The 19,983-nt window shown below is 47.4% G+C and overlaps 3 protein-coding genes across 4 annotated transcripts; 2 read left to right on the top strand and 1 right to left on the bottom strand.

Moving 5' to 3' along the window:
• Nucleotides 1–1,029: 1,029 nt before the first annotated feature.
• On the bottom strand, nt 1,030–1,422 carry LOC112900905 (BTB/POZ and MATH domain-containing protein 1-like). Its single transcript, XM_025969680.1, has one exon. It carries the CDS (start codon nt 1,420–1,422, stop codon nt 1,030–1,032), a length of 393 nt encoding a protein of 130 aa, XP_025825465.1.
• On the top strand, nt 1,421–4,291 carry LOC112900904 (peptidyl-prolyl cis-trans isomerase Pin1-like). The gene is made up of 3 exons (XM_025969679.1): nt 1,421–1,437; nt 1,857–2,335; nt 3,938–4,291. Exons 1-3 carry the CDS (start codon nt 1,421–1,423, stop codon nt 4,060–4,062), a joined length of 621 nt encoding a protein of 206 aa, XP_025825464.1. The 3' UTR covers nt 4,063–4,291.
• A 4,047-nt stretch (nt 4,292–8,338) lies between these two features.
• LOC112901164 lies at nt 8,339–11,835 on the top strand. 2 transcript variants are annotated; one of them, XM_025970012.1, is made up of 6 exons: nt 8,339–9,349; nt 9,944–10,110; nt 10,304–10,542; nt 10,610–10,809; nt 11,253–11,378; nt 11,474–11,835. In XM_025970012.1, the coding sequence occupies exons 1-6, from the start codon at nt 8,549–8,551 to the stop codon at nt 11,570–11,572; spliced, it is 1,632 nt and encodes a 543-aa protein (XP_025825797.1). In that variant the 5' UTR covers nt 8,339–8,548; the 3' UTR covers nt 11,573–11,835. The 2 variants fall into 2 exon arrangements, with proteins under 2 accessions (XP_025825797.1, XP_025825798.1); XM_025970013.1 differs by having other exon boundaries at nt 8,344–9,349; nt 9,947–10,110.
• Nucleotides 11,836–19,983: the final 8,148 nt, after the last annotated feature.

Here is a 19,983-nt window from a genome sequence, read left to right as displayed (position 1 = left end):
GGGACGCGCGTCATGCTCAGGCGCGCATCGGCTGATCGAGGCCGGGCCGCCGCCACCCCCGGACTCAGACCGAGGTGGAGGGATCGAATCCCCAATCGCCACCGCCGGACGACAAGCCACCGATCGGGCAGGCAGGCAGGCAGTGGCGCCTGCTGCTGGATACCTCGATCATCAGGGACATCGATCTACACGCATTTGGAATTGGAGCTCTAGGCAATTCACCGGAACTCGAACCGCTGCCTCCCGCGCGCGCCGTCGTCGCACGCGCTCTCCGCTGAACGGAGTCACCTCCACCACCGCCGTGTCGCTAGCTACCGGTGATCCGCCGTCATTGACATGGCCGTCCGACCTCGCGTCAGCTCCCGGTTCTGGTTCTGGGCTTCTGGCACTTGGCTGACAAAAAACAGCACGATGCTGGTGTGTCCCTTATAGCCTGGCCGGGGAGCTCCTGTGCTTGGCGCTCGATCACGATTTCTTCCGATCCCCAGTTCCCCTGTCCACCATGATCTGATCGAGATGAACCTGACCATCGTGCGACATGATGATTCTAGCTAGGAGGGCAGGTAGGCAGGAACTACCTGGTCGATCGGCTACGTAGGAGAGCCAGGCGATGGCACTTGAGCTGCTAAAAAGGCCAAAGGAACTCTCTCGCACACATAAAGACGCACGGCTCGTATTTGCCGTGTACGTACGGAGTACAACTATTTGTATGCCACTCCGGTTTCTGTGCAATTCATACCTTGATAACGCTAACTTGGCTATCCTTATCCCACCTACATGCACTCGCCTTCTCCAAACCGCGAGCAACAACATTGGCAATGAGCTCCTTTGTCATACGAGGGAACCTCTGGGCAACATACTCAAAATCTTGTGTTTCGATGACGCCAAACAGAACTTTTGAGCAGCTAGTAAGGAACTCAAAGCATGCCTCCTTTAGACGAGGGCAATGGTACTCCAGTGCTAGTGACAAGATGCTCGGCGGGAGCTTGTATTGAGGTGATGGCACAATACATCTTACACAGATCAACCTCAACCTTTCAAGGCCGTGCTTGTCCTGAACACTGGTGCCTCCATGTCCTCTATATGGATGACGCTGGTGCCATCTTTCGCCGGATCTAAGAGCTCCGCCCTGAAGACCGGCGAGCGGGCGCTGAGCACCAGCCGGTGCGCTGGAAATGTGTCCCTACCGACCCGGAATTCAAGATCAGCCGCCGGCCCCTCGCTCGACAGGAGATCGCCGATATGCCGGTGCATGTCAGATGGTGGAACCACGATGATGGAGGGCGCTTCCATGACGACAGCATGCACATCCACCCTCAGGGCGAAGCAGTCATCGATCAGATGCCCTGACTGCTCCAAGTCCTCTCTTCTCATGAACCTCTCGTACCCAAAAGACGACCTAGATGCCGATAAGCTGACCATGGCGGTGGCACGGCTGTAGGACGGGACCGGCTTCTGATCTTGATCCAGCAAACTGAATGTAGCCTGCGCTGTCACGGCCTCACCAGCATCAGCGTCGGCAGCCGTGTTTGTTCGTCGGGAACCCTTGGGGAAGTAGCTGATGTGCCATTGTACTGGTTTGGGCTGTGCACGAAGCAATTGTCATGGTACCTGTCAATAATATAAATAGTCAAGAACCTTCGACGGACGTCCCACCAGCTAGCACCCATGGCGTCCAGTGCCGGCGAGCCGTCCCGCTCCACCACCACCACCACCGTCTCCTCAATGAGATTCTATTAGCCATTTACGTACGACCGCTGACGCTGCTGGTTCGCTGGCTTCTCGATCCGCGGGACGGATCACCCATGCTAATTACCTGCTGCTATTTATACACTACACCACCATTCATTCCAAAGTCTGACAGGCCCAGCTTCAGCCCAAAACCCAAACCCACCCAAAAGCTTTTCTGCCCCTGCGCCGCTGCGCGTCGCAACCCAGGACGCCAAGATAGGGTCGGAGACCCCCGCCGCCGACGGCGCCGCCCGAAAGCGGCCCGGCGGCGGCGACGCCCCCGCCCCGGCGCCCGCCGACAAGCGCCGCCGCCCGGAGCCCCCGTCGTCCTCGGGCTCCCGCCACCGCCACCACCAGGCCCGCCGCCCGCCCCCGGCCGAGGAGAAGGTGCGCGCCTCCCACATCCTGATCAAGCACGAGGGCTCCCGCCGCAAGGCCTCGTGGAGGGACCCCGAGGGCGTCGCCATCTCCGCCACGACCCGCGACGACGCCGCCGACCTCGCGCGCGCGCTCCGCGACCAGATCGTCTCCGGGGAGCGCAAGTTCGAGGACATCGCCGCCGAGAACTCAGACTGCAATTCGGCCAAGCGCGGCGGTGACCTCGGTCAGTGCCTGCCCCCCGTACCGCTAAGTCCTCCTCGCCAACTCTTTGGTGTATATGTGCTCTTTGTAGGGTTTGCGTTTTGGCGAGCAGTTAATTGAGTGCGTCGATTGAACTTGTTGTTCTGGATCCTGATTAATACCAACTTCTGTAGTACAGAATATGGTAACGTTTGTCTCTGGTGGAAAAACTTTCACTCTGATCTAGATGCAGTAGGTGTGGTTGGCTTGTAGATTAGAACGGTTGCTGTATTTGAATCTAATTTTCGTGTATAATTGTGCACAATAATGCCGAGCTCGTGTTGCAGTTATACTGTAATTCATACGAGAAACATCCCAATCCTAACTCAGGCAGTTGATGCTAACTTAGTATCATTGCTTATGCCAAGTAAGGCTATATTCTGCTTCCCTTTAACTGCCTCCCTTGTTTGATTGGCTACATATACATGTGGATTGGAGGTTTATTTTACATGGTTTTAATTTTTTGATAGTCCTATCCAACTTTCTCACGAAGAAAACTGGAAAAACTTTTGGCTCTAAAACTTTCTGTATTGTCATTTTTCAAGATATTTTTTTGTTCCAATGTAAATATTGTCTTTGCTAGAACAAGCCATGGTGATGAAGCATGCTAGCCAACATGGAACGAGTTACAGCATTAGTTGCCTCATTTGCTCCATCTGAAGAGTGAAGATTAAATCACAAAGATTGATGTGTGCGTGAACTAAAAGTTTGGCAACAAACAAATCAATTATGGCTTCATCTGGAGGTGGTCCTGTTTTAGCCTGGGTGGTGCCTCAGGCCTGTCACTGGTGCTGAAAATGGAACAATTTGTTTGGAAACCCCACACATGTTGACTTGTCATTCAACATGGGGTTTGAAATGGTTGGTTATACTGGTTTGGCTTAGTGTATGTTCTAATTATAGGCTATATGAAAGGGTGAAGAGTGTTAGGGATATCTGGGAGAGGGAGGCAGTGGCTGAGGGTTTCTGAATGCTGCATAGGAGTAAAGCAGTAAAGGGAATGAGATGGCACGATGTTTTATTTGCGTAGCAGTTTTTGTGTTTTTGCCATTGCTACATTTCTTCTGTTTATTAACTAATTGTTATTCCCAGTGAGTAGGCTAGTAGCAGTCTGGTGGTCAGACTAGTGGTTTGGATGAGAGGCTACAATCTAAGAATTGAATGTGGCAGGAATTTTAGAATTTGCACATACTTGTGGGAAAATCTAGAATATGTTATTATCTATAAATGGCGCTTTTGCTGATCTTAATGCAGCGTGGTTGACATGATTTGCCAAATGGTTAATGGAATCCATATCAATTATGCATTCAAGCAGTACTGTTGACATTTTATGAAAATCCCATGATACCTTGCTCGTGTTTGACAAAGTAGTCAGCAGAATGCCAGACTTTCTAAACAATTCTAATATAAGAGTTCTGTTGGCATACAATGTGAATGGGGTGGAAAAAAGGCATGTAATGTGGAATATATTCTTCTGTTATAAATCTTGCAAACATTATACTCAACCGATGCTATTTGCATTGTCGTCCAGATAATTGAAAATGCTTTGATCAATGGTGATTTAAGTTCATGGTTATTGTTGCAGGTTCATTTGGGAGGGGTAAGATGCAAAAGGCTTTTGAGAAGGCTGCGTTTGCTCTGAAGGTGGGGGAGATGAGTGACGTGGTTGATACAGAGAGCGGAGTGCACATCATCAAGAGGACTGGCTAATTGGGAAAGCGTCCTCCGGTCTCAGTCCATATAGCTGGAAACTGCCCTGAAGAAGCTCCATGGTTTCTTGCTTCATTGACGAACTTGTGTGTATTCGCTTATGAGCTTGATAACTGATTTTTTTTTGTGCTTCCGTGACAGACATGTAGTTTGAAACGGTTATCACGGCAAGACAGAATCAGATTGTTTTGAATGTGACAAAGATTATACTCGCTATGTTGATTGTTCCTGTCATGTGTCAATCCTTTTCCTTTAGAAGCCTTCCTTTCTGAAAGCACTGAATCCATTTATTGAAGTTGACATCTGGCATTGCAAGTTTGTAATGCTGATTTTAGAAGTTTGAAGTCCTAATTAGAATTTATCCAAAGCAAAATCTGAAAATTCCAAATGAGAATTTCATTTGGGTCTTGAAAGTTGCGTTCCAATTTGAAAGGGCGGGGCAGTATGTTCTGTAACTGTGTTCACTGGTACAGCGATTGTGTAACACTCTTGTTATAATCCATTTCTAGTCAGCCCCAATCACTCATTGGCTGGAAAATTCACCGGATTACCGAAAAGTCCCGGTCCACCTCGCCCCACCGCATTCTTTCTTTACCTGTGTCTGAGTGGCTGTGTGGCTGTGTGCTTCAAAGTTCAAAACCTGTGAGCGGCAGAAAGAAGCAAGGCTAGCACACATCATACTTGATCAACATGATAACCCTGAAACAGACAGGCACAGGCCCCTGGCATCCTTCCTTTCCGCTCCGGCTGCATCCATCACAGGTTGGCTGCACGCACCAAGCACCATTTCACCTTGTTCTCACTCGGGCAAATTGCACAGGTCACTAGCCCCTCAAGATCAGGTAGCTGACGAGAGCAGCCGGCCACGAACCTGCAGGACGAACGCTCCCAGACTGCTAGTTGCCCATCAGCCTGACGGTTTCGGAACTGAAGAACTGACCGGCGCCGTGCTTCCCCTCGCGTGCGCCGTCTTCCATCTCCAGCACAATAAAAATCCACTGGATTGAGAACAGCAGCGAGTTCCAGCAGCCAGCGTCGATGAGCCTGAGGTACGCGAGCGGCGCAGGCCGTGCGGACCAGGCAGCCGCCGCCTAGGCCGATGGCAGGCGCCGTGAAGCCGGGAACGGCACCAGCGGCTCAGCGGCCGCAGGGAGTCGGCAGCGGCCGGAGCAGCGTGTCCGTGGGGATCTCCTTTGGAGCAGAAGAGGGGAAGGGACGGCGCTTGGGTTTGGAGGGGATTGGTATGGAACTTGCAGTTCCACTGAACGGGAGCTGCGGCGGGCATCGGCGCCGGGCAGCCGCCGGCGGACTGTTGGAGGGGAGAACCAAAAGCCAAACACAAACGGAGGAGGAAGAGGGCTTATCTGCAACATATTTATGCAACTCAGGGGTGTTACTGAAAAATAATCGGATCGCGATTAATAGTCGCGATCCGAATCAGGGGGTTATGTGAAAAGTATTACCGGTATTTTGCATAAAAACCCCTGATTTTGCATAAAATCCGAATCAGGGGGTTTTATGCAAAATACCATAGGTGTCTTCTGAAAAATCTAATCGGCCGGAGACATGGCGGGCGTCGGGCGACGAGGCCGCGGCCGCCGCGCTGCCGGCTGCGGGCGGTGGGCTGCGACCGTCGACCCCCCACCTCCCTCATGCATCCCACACCACCTTCCTTTAGAGACGCGCTCGTCCGCGGCGACCGCGCCGGCACGTAGGGCGCCATGACGCCAGTACGCCACCATGGATAAGAATCTGGATGCTACGGGGAGACGAGCAGCGTGTGCTGCCCTCAACGTCATGGCGGCCCTACTGTGCTCCCATCTGAATCCATGCCTTCAAGCTGTTTTTGCGATTTTGCTACTGCACTTTCTTGCAAGTCAGTAGGTGCTCCCCTAAGCGAGGTTGGGGATATTCAGAGTTTAGAGCTGAGATCCTGATTTTGGCCATATACAAGAGTAGATCTTGTCGGCTGAGGCTCCCGAGAAATGTAGTAAGTTGATCTTTCCACTTTCAGGAACATAATCTTGATTAGCCATGGTGAAAGTTTCAGTTTATATAAGTACCAACTAACGTTCTTGATGAAAATTTTTGGTTTGTGCTGGTAGGTGGAACGTATGCAATGAATGTGGAGGATCACACGGGCCGCATCCTCAATCCTCATGATGATATGCCAACCGAAACAAAACTGTAGTCAATCTGAGTGTTTCCTTCCTTACCCTGAAGAGGACATGTGCTAATCTTGCTCTCGATGCCTGGAACAACAATCTATCCACGAATCGGTGGGTGCAGTCACTTTGCGATCTTTACATGAAACAGCGTTCAGAGCCGTGCGCCCATCATTCAAAGGGCACCCTGCTGTCTTCCATAAGCAGCGCAATTTACTGAAACAATTCAGAACAGCAGCGAGCTTCAGCACCGATGACGACGAGCATGAGGTGCGCCAACAGGAATGCTGTTACGATCGGCGCAGGCCGTGATGGTCAGGAAGCTAGAGAGGTGCCGCCAAGGTCGATGGTTCGATGCCTAGTGCTGTGACGCCGGGAACGCCGAAACGGCTTCTCCTGAGCAGGCTGAGCTGCAGGAAATTCTCAAACCTGAATTCAGAGAGGAGGCGAACTGAAAATGGAAGTGGAGGTACATGAACTGCCTTACTGACCAAACTGAAAATGAAAGATAAATGAGCACGAGTCTTTCTTTTTTCAAAAAAGGGAACTTCGTTAATAACTAAGAGCATTGTACAATGTACATGCAAGAGATGGAACTAGTCCCATGCTACAGAAGAGAGTGCAACCTTTACAGGGCGCTGAACTTGGACTGCTAGGGAGTGAGCAGTCTTGTTCTCCTTGGAGGCGCCGAGCTGTTGGAAGGCAGCAATTGAAGGTTTGATTCTCCAATGAGGTATGTTGGCTTGACCGCTTGATCTTGTGAGTTGAGAAACTTTACCAAAGTTTCATTGTCAGACGAATAGTTGACCTGTCTGTGTTGTGTTGCCCCCAGAGCAAGTGCTGCTGCTTCTGCCATGAGGACTGAATGAGCCTCCCTGTACTTGCCTGGATAAGATAATGTTGGTGCAGGAATCTTATATGTTCAAGATGAAAACTCCAAGACCTCCTACTCTTGGAGCATTCAGTTGAGTATCCGGTGCTAGAACCGCATCTGCGTAGCACTTGGGCCCTGGGAGCAAAATTGGAAGTAGCACTTGTTGGTGAATTTCTGGTCCCTCGGATTAAAAGTGAGGCTGCTGGTGACCTGGTGTTGCCTTGTTGCTGTAGGTGTTCCTGCTGCTGGTCCTGCAAAACTAGAGAGGTGCACGCCATGTGCAGACTGCAGTGGGGTGAGTTTGCTGAGTTTGTCGGGGTGGTGCCTGCCCGTGCCGATTCTTTCCTTCCGCAGCGAGAACCTCTTCGTCATCTGCAGCTATGAATTTTGTACATGTATGGATTTTTCTTTTTGCATGTTGGACCTGGTTGTCTGATCACTTCCCATTGTTGAAGCAGCAGACATTTCAGGCTTTCCAAAGTACCACATAGTAGAGGAGAGATGGTGCTTTTAACGCCTTCTTCTTCTGGTGGCAGGAGGTCTGATCTGGGTGGCGGCTCTACACTGAACCAAAGTACCAAACAGCTGTAGCAAAAGTTTCAGGCTTACCACAAGTTCTGCAATTTTTGTCAATGTTTCTGGTATATCTTGCTGCTCGTTCGCCTGTTGCCATTTGCAAGAGTTCAGAGTTGAGGCGCTGATTCTGACCATTTTCAAGAGTAGCCCTTGCTATGAACACAGAAGGCCACGCGCCGTTGACAGCTCGAGGAAACAAGCAGACGCAGTGCTCGGATGAAATGGGGTCGTAACCTTGGCACACCTCAAGAAAACAAATTGGAAGGAGAATGGGTACGCATCCACATGGAATGAGAACATGTTAACATCAACATCAGGAGCCAGAGCCTTGTTCCAACAATCAACGGTATTTCTTCCCCCCAAAAAAGAAACAACAGGATCGATGTATACGAGTGTCCCTGCTAGTTCTAGGTGCTGAGGAGTTCTGGTGGACGGAGGCTCGGCGAGGGAGAAGCCAGAAGCCAATCTGAGCGACGACTCCTTGAGTTGAACACGAAACGATTCCGGAAGCCAACGCGGCCTCGCCCCGCGGCGACGAGAGGCGAAAAGAAACCCGAACCCAACCCGGTGTCTCCACGTGGATCCAGGGCCCAATCACACACCCGGCCGATCAATCTCACCAAGCGGAGTGGCGAACCAACACGACGGGGCACTTGAGTTGGAGGCTGGACCCCGCGACGTCCCGCTCTTGCCGCCACGCGCCGCTCCCCTTCTCCCCTTCTCCGCCCCCTCCAATTCCCAGGGGACGGGGACGGGGACGGGGACGGGGACGGGTCGGCGGTTTCCCACCTTTCCACGCCACCATTCTCCTCACGCCCCGCCCCAGCATCGCCGATTCGCCGCGGCAGCGACATCTCGCCGGGCACCGGCCATGGGCGCGTCCTCCTCCACCGCCAACGCCTCCCCGGAGGCGCACGAGCGGCGGGAGCAGGAGACCCTCGCCTCCGCCGCGCTCGCCCTCCCGCTCCTCCGCGCCGCCTTCTCCCGCGCCGCCACCACCGCCAGCGCGCTGCCGGACGCGCTCGCCCCGCCGCGCGCCTCCTTCCGCCTGCCCGGATCCCTGCCGCCGCCGCCGCCGCACTTCCACGACCTCCTCGCGCGGCTCGGCCCCGCCGCCGCCTCCCTCTTCTTCACCGACGGAGCCGCCGCGGGGGCGGAGGGGGACGCCGGGTGGGTTCCCTTCCTCAGGGGGTTCAACCGCTGCTGCGCGCGCGTCTCGGCCTCCCGCTCGCTCGCGCTGCTGCTCCGCGTATACGCCGCCGCGGGGGCACCCTGCGGCGTGCAGTTCCAGCCGGACGAGGGCGGCGACGAGGGGGGGAAAGTCGTGGGGGAGCTCGCGCCGGAGGAGATCGCGGTATTCCTCTGGATGTGCTGGGTCATGGCGTGGAGCGGGTCGGCCCCGAAGGTTGCGGCGGGTGACGGAGGGGAGAAGTCGGAGCCCGTGGTGGTGCTCCTCCCCGACGTCACGCACCTGGTACTGGCAGCTCTCGTCTCCGCGGGCGCCGTCGCTGATGACGAGAGTGTTTGGGGATGGGAGATTTCCAGTGGCGGCAAGGGGGTGAAGGTCCAGGAGTTCACGTCGTGGGTGCTGTCCACGGCTTCGGGGCTTGGGAACTGCCTCTCGCGGTATGTGCAGGAGAGGTTACGGTCGTTGGCGGCTGATTCGACGGAGGTGAGCAAATAATATTGCAGAATTATTAGTAGCTAATCCAATATTGGACGAATGTGTTCTGTTTAAGAAATGTTGCTATTATTCTGCTAGTTTGATCATACTTTAAGTATAGAAAAAGGATTTTCATTGTTACGTTTGTACTTGTTTTTGTTTGGATATACTGTAAAGAACACCTGGAGGCTAAGATCCATAGTTGTTCATGGCCTGTTATAGTTTGCGACGAAAACCGTCTCCAGATGGTCCGAATCTGCCAATTATCAGCAAATTCTGTAATGTTAGATTCTAAGCAACTGCTAGGAAACTCGGACATTTATATGTTTTGCATTGGATGGTTCAGCATTAGCTATAAAAAATTCTGGTAGAAGTTGTTTGTGCACAGATTCTACCATATAATGATCCACAACTGAGAGGGTTGTGGTTCACATTTCACTCTTACACTCTTATGTTTCCTGCTCCAAAACCATTGCTTATACTAGGAGCTTTATTGCTTTTGCCCCTTTTCTTAAGGAACTATGTCTGTGACTCATTAACAATGAAACTTCAACTGAGCCTTTTTGTTTCATCGAACTAACTGGAGTTTATACTCTTCACAAGCAGGAGAACTCTGTTTCAACTGATAACACGACATTTGATACTTCTGATGTGTATCTACTAACACGTGGAAGGGCATGGGCAATCGCTCTCAGCCTAAGAAACAAATTGAGCGAAAAGTTCTTGCCAGGTTCTGTAATTGGAATGGACACAGAAGACCTTCTTTATAGGTAACTTGATGCCCTGATGATATTATTCTTGTGGTTATTTGTTTAAGCTAGTTTCCGTACAACACTGCAAATTTTTAATTGATGCAAGTCCAATGTTTTTCCAAATCTAATGATGAATTCAAGTATACTGTCTCATTCCGACTTCTCATACTGATCTAGTAAGTATTAACCCTGATACAATATTTGTTTTTAGGTCTTCAGTTCATGGAAAAGGACTGAGCCGGTTTTGGTCTGGTGTTGAGGGCTACAATGGACCAATGCTGATTCTACTATCAGCATTCTCTAAAGGTGGTGTCGAGAATGTTGATTCTGGTCGAAGGTGGGTGATTGGTGTATTAACCGAGGAGGGGTTTGAGAGCAAAGACACGTTTTACGGTAGCTCTGGGTTCCTTTGTGCCGTGCATCCAATATTCCACATGCTTCCGCCATCTGGTATGACCCTTGCTGATCATGCTTTTGTTACACCTGATAGTAGCTTACTGTGTCTCTAACCTAGCAGGTAAGGAGAAGAACTTTGTGTACAGCCATCTACATCCTCAGATAAGGGTTTATGAGGCAAATCCAAAGCCTGTTGGCTTAGCATTTGGTGGAACAGTTGGAAATGAGAGGATCTTTCTAGATGAAGACTTCTCTAAAGTTGTAGTTCGCCATCATGCTGTTGACAAAACTTACCAACATGGTTCTCTCATTCCCAGTCAGGTTAAATTCAGAATTACTGCTCCTCATAGAAGATATCGTTTTGATTGCTCTATATACTGTTCCACGTTATTTTCTTTCACCTTTTATTTGTAATTTCAGAAGACGAGTCCTGGTGCTAGTTTGTTGCTGCTTGTCTGCAAAATCTTATTAGCTAGGGAGTCTTTACTTCTGTTTTGGCTTCACAATATAGTTTGTTATTTAGGATTTAGCTAAAATATAGAAAACCAAATATGCTTTGAAACATCACTGCTGTACCAGGCCATAGGATAGGTAAACCCATAAACGACTACTTCCACTGCATTCACTTAAAGAAGAATTCACAAATTATAAACCACAACCTATCAGTTACCACATTATGTGTTTATAAAGGTTCTGAATGTTTCTATATTACGCTAACAAAGGTAGATTATGATTCTATTCATTCTTTTTTTCTGTGATTGCAGGGTTACTTACCAGTTGAGGCTTCAGTGCTTGATGTTGAGGTATGGGGACTTGGTGGAGAAGCAACAAGACGGCAACAGAATGTGTACAAGAAGAGGGAGAATATTTTCTCAGAGCAGCGAAGAAAGGTGCTACCTCGAGCAAAATTGAACCATTTTCTTTGTATGTCGCTTTCAAAGTGTGCAGCAATGCCCATGATATTTCCCAATTTTTGCTCTTTCAGGTTGATCTCAAAACCTTTGGCAACTGGGAAGACTCCCCAGAGAAAATGATGATGGATATGATCTCTGATCCAAACAGGGTCCGCCGGGAAGATCGTTGAAATTTGTTTTGCGGCAAAAAATGATCTGTTAATGTTCGGTGGCTGCCCGTACAGATACGGACATGAGAACGGAGAATATTGTTAGCTCCATGCCTTGTGGAGATGTAGAGAGGTCGGTGCACATATTTGCTTGCCCATTTGTGTGGGCCACACGTGACACGTCATTGAGGTTGTGTATTAGAAAGAGGCTTGTACTGAACATCGTTTCAATAATAAAAATCGAGGTTCCCTCTGTTCCCGTAATTTCATTTTATGGGAAGCGAGAGAAATACGTCATGATTTGGTTGTCATGCGTCCTGGGTGGTTACACATGTTAATCAAATCGTAGTGCGAATTCAAATTGCTTAGCTTTTGCCAACATGCCTGGCGGTTTTCGTTTTGTTTTTGACAGATTCATGTTGCTGTAAGCAGTATGCATGGCTCGTACTATATACAGTTTCATTTTGCGCTGTTTGAAGCAGTGCCGAATATGCGTACTGCATGTAGCATGGATATCCTAATGGAAGCGCTCGTGTTTATGCGTGCAGTAGCACACTAAGGCCTCGTTTAGATCGCAAATTTGTATAACATTTGGAACTTTTTGCTACTGTAGCGTTTTCGTTTGTATTTGACAAATTTTATCTAATTATAGTCTAACTAGGCTTAAAAGATTCGTCTCGTGATGTACAATTAAACTGTGCAATTAGTTATTTTTTTTACATACATTTACTGCTCCATGCATGTGTCCCAAAATTGATGTGATGGAGAGAGTGTAAAAATTATAACATTTGCAATGCATCTAAACGGGGCCTAACTATACGTAGACTGTTGGGCCGCCATTCTGTCGTCTTATGTCATAAGCCCGTCTCGGTAAACAAGCCCAAGCCCAACTCAATGTCCACGCCCAATATTGGATTGTAACTTGAATCATTTGCTGCCCTATCTTGTACAAAAAATTTCAGACCTAGACATGCAATTAGTACTGCAATATATATATATATATATATATATATATATATATATGAAGAGGACTAACTAACTTTGGCATCTTATTTTTCTCGTCGTGTTCCCCTCACAAAAATGTATGATAAATACGAAATCTTAGTTTTTGTCTTGCATATTTCTATTTACATTTACAAAATCTTCAGTAGGTATTTATTTTTGTGTACGTTTCATGTTGTTTTTAACTATTGTATCACAATATTAAACATGTAATTTCAAGCATATTCTCGATTTGAACCCTTTGCAGTACCTTTTTTTCCTTGCTATTTGTCTATAGTGTATAGTACATGACAATGCCACTAAATTTTGGCCCTAGTCTTGACCATTTTCTGGGTCCGCCACTGGATGTTACCATGTTATCAACTAACAAATGCATCTTTCCTTACGATGTTACCATGTTAACAACTATTAAATGCATCTTTCGAAGTGTATAAAAGTTTTTTTTATCAAAATTATAATTGGATAGTGCGTGCAATCATCTACCATCATGCAAAATTTAAAACTGAACAAAAACTAACGAGCACGGTTCACATTGCATTTGCAACCTGCTACTATTTTATGGTCTGATTTATCCTTTTTATTTCTATTTGCAGAAGTACTTCTTCAAGATTATATTTTGTATGCTGCCATGCTGGTAGATGATCGATTACATGCACTATCTATATATGATTTTAGTGAAAAAAATCTTATGCACCTTTAGAGGTGCAATGACAAGATGGTAACAGACCAGATTTGTTTTCTCTCCGAAGTAATTGTAAGTTGTAATTTGATCTCTAGAAACTGATAGTTGCCAAAATGTAAAAAAATCCTACAAGAAACTGATAGTCACCTTTGTTTAATCTCTACTGATTCTCATGCGTGTTTACGTTACTTGGTACGCGTGCACGACAAGGATTCGGATCGCCTGGAGTCCGACGACGAATCCGGCCAGCCCACGGCCATGATTAGTAGAAGGAAACGCAGACGACGCAGATACACATGACACGCATGCTTACGAGGTGACGAGACAGTACGAGCCTTTTGCATGTAGCTTGCATCGCCTGCCCTCTCGCTAGCAAAAGTCTGCAGCCTGCAGGCCGGGGGAGCTGTTCATTTCGCAAACTTCGGCGCAACCGCAGCGATCGGATCAAGAAAAATTCATGTCCGGTTTCCGCTCATCTTATCGATCGATCATCCATCCATCACAGGGATGCCGCTCCCAAATTCTCTGCATGCAGTATTGCAGACTTGCAGTTCCTTGATTGTTGATTCCTTCCGACCGATCTGATCCATCGGCAGCTTGATTTCAGCAGCATATTCCTGTAGGAAACGCATGACCTCTTTTTCAGCTGCATCGATCCCATCTGAAAGGGCTTGCTTATTTCTCCTGATCTATGCTAGTTTGATGAAGCACAGGTCGATGCTGTGTTTCTCTTGATCTACATGTGCTAGCAGCTGGTCGAGATACACGATGTGTACAGTACGGCTTCTAGTGAATCTTTTTTTCAGATTACGCTGCAAGCTGATGAGGAGAGAGACCCTGTGGAATAGCTACTGGCAGCAGCTAAAAAAGCAGACGCCGGCAGGACAAGAAATGATACGACATGGAGTAAATAGAGATGGAGCTGGCTGGCTTTAAAGTAATTCAGGGATCTGCTTCTTGCAGTTTTCAGTGTAGCCTCGGGAAGGTACGTACACGCAGACGCCCGGCCCCGTCTTCTTCCCTCGCCATGATTGGCGCTCCGAACAAAACACAAAATCCTACTAGCTCTGCTAGCGCGGCTGCTAGATAGGGCTAGGGTTACCATAACTCGATTTGATAGGTGCTTTTCTCTGCCTGTCTGCCGGTGCTGTTCATCAATCGCCACACGCAGGGTCCGGCCGGAAAGAATGGGTTGTTGATGTTGCAGGAGATTTTGCGGCACTTTGCTGCTCAACTCGTGAAAGACAAGTCCTCTGTGATGTGTGGAAAATGGCATCCACAAAACAGTTGCAGGTGTAGTTTCAAAAAAAAAAAACAGTTGCAGGTGTACAGTAGTACTACTGTCTGTTGTAGTTTAAGTTTTGTCTCTAGTAGTCGCGGATGCCGTATTTGGGTTTCTTAGTTGTTCTATAATATCTGTCCTACATACGTACTTTGCTGCAGATTCTTCTAAATTTCATGGGAATGTAATGCGTTTTCTATATTCCATTCGAGGGTCTTTTGTTCCGTAACAATAGCACGAACCAAATTGCTTCTGAACAATTATCTTGGCCTCCGAGGCATTGAGTTGTTCCGGAAGATTAGTTCGTTGTATTGGTATAATAACTTTGGAACATCTTGTTTGTTGATAACGAATTTGGGTTTGCATCAGCATGCACTACTATATAAATGATTTTCTAAGTACTCCATTTGATTTTAAAGATATAACGTTCAGGACAAATTAATTAGTTTAATTTTGAACTAATTAGCTCATCCTAAGTCCTAACATCATAATAGTGTTTAAAAAGGAGGGACTAGGTTGTAACCATCAGCATGCATGTGCTATACTATTGCGAACAACAAACTATAATGTTAGATTATTTCATCCCCTGGTGAGCAAGTGCGCCTGCATAATATGCAAGGGAGGTACAAAAGGTAAACTGCGCTTTCTATTGCTTTAGAGTTGAATGTAATTTGGCTCAAGTTACAGTTTCAATTTCATACATCCTTAAGCTATTTTTATCGTAATGCAAATATATATATATTCTAATAAACTCGTCAAACTAATCCATTACACCATTTATATCTTGGAAGAAGCCTACGTCACCCCCAACCTATAGCAAGCCCTCTAACTACAAAATTGAATTTTGTACACCTAAACTATGCAACACCATTCAAATAACCCCCTTGTGATGGTTTTGTTGGGTGGTTTTGCCACCATGGCATGCCATGCTGGCATAGGCCCACTTGTCAGATCTTTCTACAACCCTCCCCTTCTTCATCCACTGTGCTCGACTCGCCCACGATGATTGGCTTCTCGGTCCGCCCGCCTGAATCCCCGGCCACCCTGGTCCCCACGATGCCCGACTGTGGCCCCCGGCCGAGCCGCCCCTGCGCTGCCCATCCACGCAGATCATGCACAATAGACTCAAATCGGAACAAATCGCATCTTGTTGATGTGCTTGGAGGAGCTCTAGCGGTCCTGCTTTCGTTGTGGCTGTCGTCGGGGAGCAGTGCCATGGGGGCGAGCACCCCACCCGCTCGGAGCTGCACACCACTGCTCCCCGACCGGTCGTTGCGCTCCAGCCCGGCGTGGCGGCCTCTTCGCTGCCTGCCGCGCCGTTGCCCGCCCGGTCGCAGGCCTCGCCTCGCTCCCGACCGCTGCGCTGCTGCCCTCCCGGCTGCTGGCCTCGCCCCCGTGCCCACCAGGACGCTGCCCTTCCGGCCGCAGACCTCGCTGCCGGACGCCAGCAAGCCTCGGAAGTTAACCAGTGAGTCGGTCCAGGGAAGAAGAAAGCCTTTCTCAAAAAGACCCTTATATAACCCTATAAATATTCATATATTTCTCGTGTCTCCACACTTTTGCAAATAATCCCCTATACTTGTTTTAAGTTACAGTAATGCAGTCAAGCCCTAACATATGGGCCCCACCATGTGCCAACAAGGCAAAATCATTCAGCAAAACCACTTAGGGGGGAGATTAAATGGGTTTAGGTAGCTCAAGGTTTAGAACATCTGGTTTTGTAGGTGAGGGTGTGAAGTAGACAACCAGGCAAAAGTTAGGAGGTTATATAGACTTTTTCTTTTATATCTTGGTAGACATAGTTTACGCTCACTACTAGTGTACCAAAATATATAAAATGCGTTGTCCCACTCAATTCGGAGGTAGTACCTACTAGAAAGAGTCCTTTCTTTCAAGATTGGTGCTTGGGGTTGCTGGGAAGGCATTATTAGTTTCCTGGCAGAAAACCTGCAGCTCTAAACCCCAGCATCCTAGGAATAGAAACTCTTTTAGTCCGGATGCCAATTAGAGAGGCTGAATATGAGTTAACTGTAAAACTAATTGTATAAATGGAGATTTAAATCACAAATAAATCTATTAAGACTAATTAATCCATCATTAGCATATGTTTACTATAGCACAACATTGTCAAATTATGGACTAAGGTTTGATGGGTTCGTCTCGCAAATTAGCCTCCATTTATGGAATAGATTTTATAATTAGTCTATATTTAATACTCCTAATTAGTATCAAACATTTGATGTGACGAGACTAAAATTTAATCCTGACGCCCTTAATTATTGCTCTCCAGCACTCTTTTGTGTTGCTTGTGATCTTGCTTGCTTTTGTCTCTCACTCATGGTAGTGGTGGTGGTACCCTTCAACTTCAGTTAACTGCCTGCAGCTAGACTGCTTGTACTGATGCAACTGCTCTCCCACTCCAGTCCCTCTTTCTTTCCGAGTGTTGCTGTTGCTGTTGCAGCTAGCAGCAGCACTCTATGTGTGGTGTGGCCACAGCCCCATAGGGATGTTCTCCACTCTCCGCTCGCTATCATCAGTACAAAACAAGAAGCACTTGATGGCCAAACTGAAGTTTACACATGCTACTACCTTGCTGCAGGGATCACAAATATGCAGTGCATTTTGCACACACTCTCTCTCTCTCACAGAGAGAGAGAGAGAGAGAGTTAAGGAGCTGCTGCTGCTGGGCAGACCTAAGGAACAGGCCCTTAATAGGAAGGACCTAAGTTCTTTAGGGGCAGATAGGGTGAGCGAAGGAAGGGGAAAAGAGAGACAAGTTTCTACAGAGCAATCATGCTCCTCTTTTCAGCTCCTTGCTGGAGAGGGTGAGGGTCAGAGGGAGAGCTAGCTATGAGATCAAACTTGCATCACAAGGCCGCCTACACGCCATGTGTTCTGTCTCCTGTGTCAAGTACAGTCACCTGCAATGCATTTATCTCTCATACACACAAGTTACTCCTATATGCTCTTCCATAAAAAAAAGCTATCTGCTAGACATTATGCATATATGCTTTAATTTGTTACAAACTGAAATAACTTTTCACGTATTGCTTTTAAAAGGTACTTTTACCGTTTTATTGTATAGAAAGATCATGAGAAATTGAGAAGGAATAGTATCTATCATGTTGGTTGATTCGAGTCTACCGGCTTACTTTCTCTTGACTGACGAGACGTCCCCCATTCTACAGGCGTTCTCCATGCCGCAGTGATGTGACGATCTCGTGATCCGCTCAAGGATCAAGTCAGTTAAAATGCTAGGTAACCTAGCAAGCTAACTGTTTGCTAGGGCTCTGCGCGATACTGTGGGAGCACTGTGTGAAATGAATGTTATCACTGTGCAGGGGCGGCTCATATGCTGCTACTCAGCTAGGCCGGAAAAGGTCTATTCTGTGCAGTACTGGAGAGACTACGTTTTCTCTGAAAACTCGTCGGTGCGTTTCGTTTCATGGGGTCACGTCAAAGAGAATCTTATCATTTAGAAGTATTAAATAAAGTCTAATTACAAAACTAATTGCAGAACCCCAGTGCTAATTCGCGAGACGAATCTAATGAGGTATATTAGTCCATGATTAGCGGATGATTACTGTAGCATCACTGTGGCAGATTATGGATTAATTAGGCTCATTAAATTTATCTCGCGAATTAGCACCCAGCTGTGCAAAAAGTTTTATAAACAGATTTTATTTAATACTTCTAAATAGCAAGATTCTCTTTGATGTGATGGGTCTAAAGTTTAGAGAGTAGGAAACGAACAGGGCCCAAGTTCATTTGGACGCTGGAAAATCTTGTCCCAAACAAAAGAAAGGATAAAATTTTTCATTTGAAACATAATATAGTACAAGCTTGGAGTACTAAAAATTCTCAAAAGAGCCCTCGAATTTGAGTGTAGATCCACTGCCTTAACCAACTGATTGATGAGAAATATAATGGTCCATGAGATGATCACCAGTGCATAAAAATGATTGTACAATAATTAAGCGACTGAAGAACAAATAGCAGGAAGCGATCGATTAAAGCACAAGCATGCATGCATATATTTCCCCACAGTTTGCACAGAAACTCTTGATCGATCGAGCTGGGACTGGGATCGTTTGCCAATTGCCATTGTTCACCACCGTACGCACGCATTGGTACTGAAAAAAGTGTGCGTTTAGTTCAACGCGCCCGGAATATTATGCTGGATGCAGGCTACTGCGCGTACCTACGATACGACTTCATCGTCTGTCCATGGAGCAATCATGACAGAATATCCTGGTGTTCCAAGGGACTACTATTCGCTCAGCTTTTATTTACATATCGTGTCAAGTTTGTTCTAAGTTAAATTTGATCAATTTTAATCAAATTTAAAGAAAAAATAATAATATTTACAATACCAAATTTGTTTCACTGAATCCACCGTGAAGTATACGTTGATAGTACATATGTTGGATAGTATGAAGTATACGTTGATAGTACATGTGTTGGATAGTATAGTTGTTGCTATATTTTTCTGTAGATTTGATCAAAATTAGCTAATAAAAACGGAGGGAGTAGTCGACTAGAGATGAACAAAAATAAGCTTGTGAGAAAGCTGCGTAATCTGACCTCCAAAGACATGCATGCGTTTTGAAACATTAGATCCTAATTGCAGGCCCCAGGAATTGAAGTTTGTTCATCAACCTCAACCATGATACTATTAGAATGCTGATCAACATCTTCTTTGAAACGAAAAGCTGAAGCAAGCAAGAGGTAGTATCCAATTCTTGCGTAGTCTATTTCAGTGCTGCAAAACACAAGAATTCCAGGATCTTTGCAAAACTAAATCCAAATGGTGTGGTGCTTGAGAATTTCCATGGCAGAAGTGAGTGAAAGGAAAAAAAATCCCCCCGGTCAATCTGAACAACTGGATATACTGTTCAGTGGCAGAAGCAGACAATTCAACAAGACCCTGCCACATCAAGTCTCACATCGCTCACACATGGTTTGCCCCAAACCCAGCTCGATCCATGTATGAACACGTCTCGGCTTGTTCCTTTTCTATCACAGGCGAGAGAGAGAGAGAGAGAGAGAGAGAGAGAGAGCAATGGAACAGCAAGAACAATGATGCACTAGCTAGCATGCAGCAGCAGAGCTATGTCATGGTTGCATATCGGTAGCCTTTGCACCAGCAGGCAGCAGCTCTGCAGCTGCAAGAGAGGCCTGTCTACCCATGCTTGGCTGAGGAAGAAGCAGTTGCCACAAGAGGAGCCTGGCCTCCAACGCCCTCTGCATGCTCCCCACATGCTCCTCCCTCCCCTCTCTGTCTCCCTCTCTCTTCCAACTGAACTGCAGCGGCCGGGTGAGCTCAAGAGCAAGACCCCTCCCTCGTGTGTCAACTTCACTTGTCCCTCTCCAAAAGATATCGAATCCCCATGATCCTCCCAGCCCCAGCCTATATCATCGCCATGCACCTAGCAGCCACACCAGCACTGCATGCTAGCTCCTATA

The sequence above is a fragment of the Panicum hallii genome, chromosome 7, assembly GCF_002211085.1.
Source record: "Panicum hallii strain FIL2 chromosome 7, PHallii_v3.1, whole genome shotgun sequence".
NCBI classification, from domain to species: domain Eukaryota; kingdom Viridiplantae; phylum Streptophyta; class Magnoliopsida; order Poales; family Poaceae; genus Panicum; species Panicum hallii.
The sequence above is the reverse complement of the archived record's forward strand: the minus strand, read 5'-3'. Positions and strand labels throughout refer to the sequence as shown.

Bases quoted from the DNA above. Each gene is read 5' to 3' on its own strand.
- LOC112900905 (XM_025969680.1), bottom strand. From the start codon at position 1,422: ATGGTCAGCTTATCGGCATCTAGGTCGTCTTTTGGGTACGAGAGGTTC.
- LOC112901164 (XM_025970012.1), top strand. From the start codon at position 8,549: ATGGGCGCGTCCTCCTCCACCGCCAACGCCTCCCCGGAGGCGCACGAG. The intron at 9,350-9,943 runs GTGAGCAAATAA...ACTCTTCACAAG, and splicing joins TGGCGGCTGATTCGACGGAG to CAGGAGAACTCTGTTTCAAC. The intron at 10,810-11,252 runs GTTAAATTCAGA...CTGTGATTGCAG, and splicing joins GTTCTCTCATTCCCAGTCAG to GGTTACTTACCAGTTGAGGC.
- LOC112900904 (XM_025969679.1), top strand. The intron at 2,336-3,937 runs GTCAGTGCCTGC...TTATTGTTGCAG, and splicing joins CAAGCGCGGCGGTGACCTCG to GTTCATTTGGGAGGGGTAAG.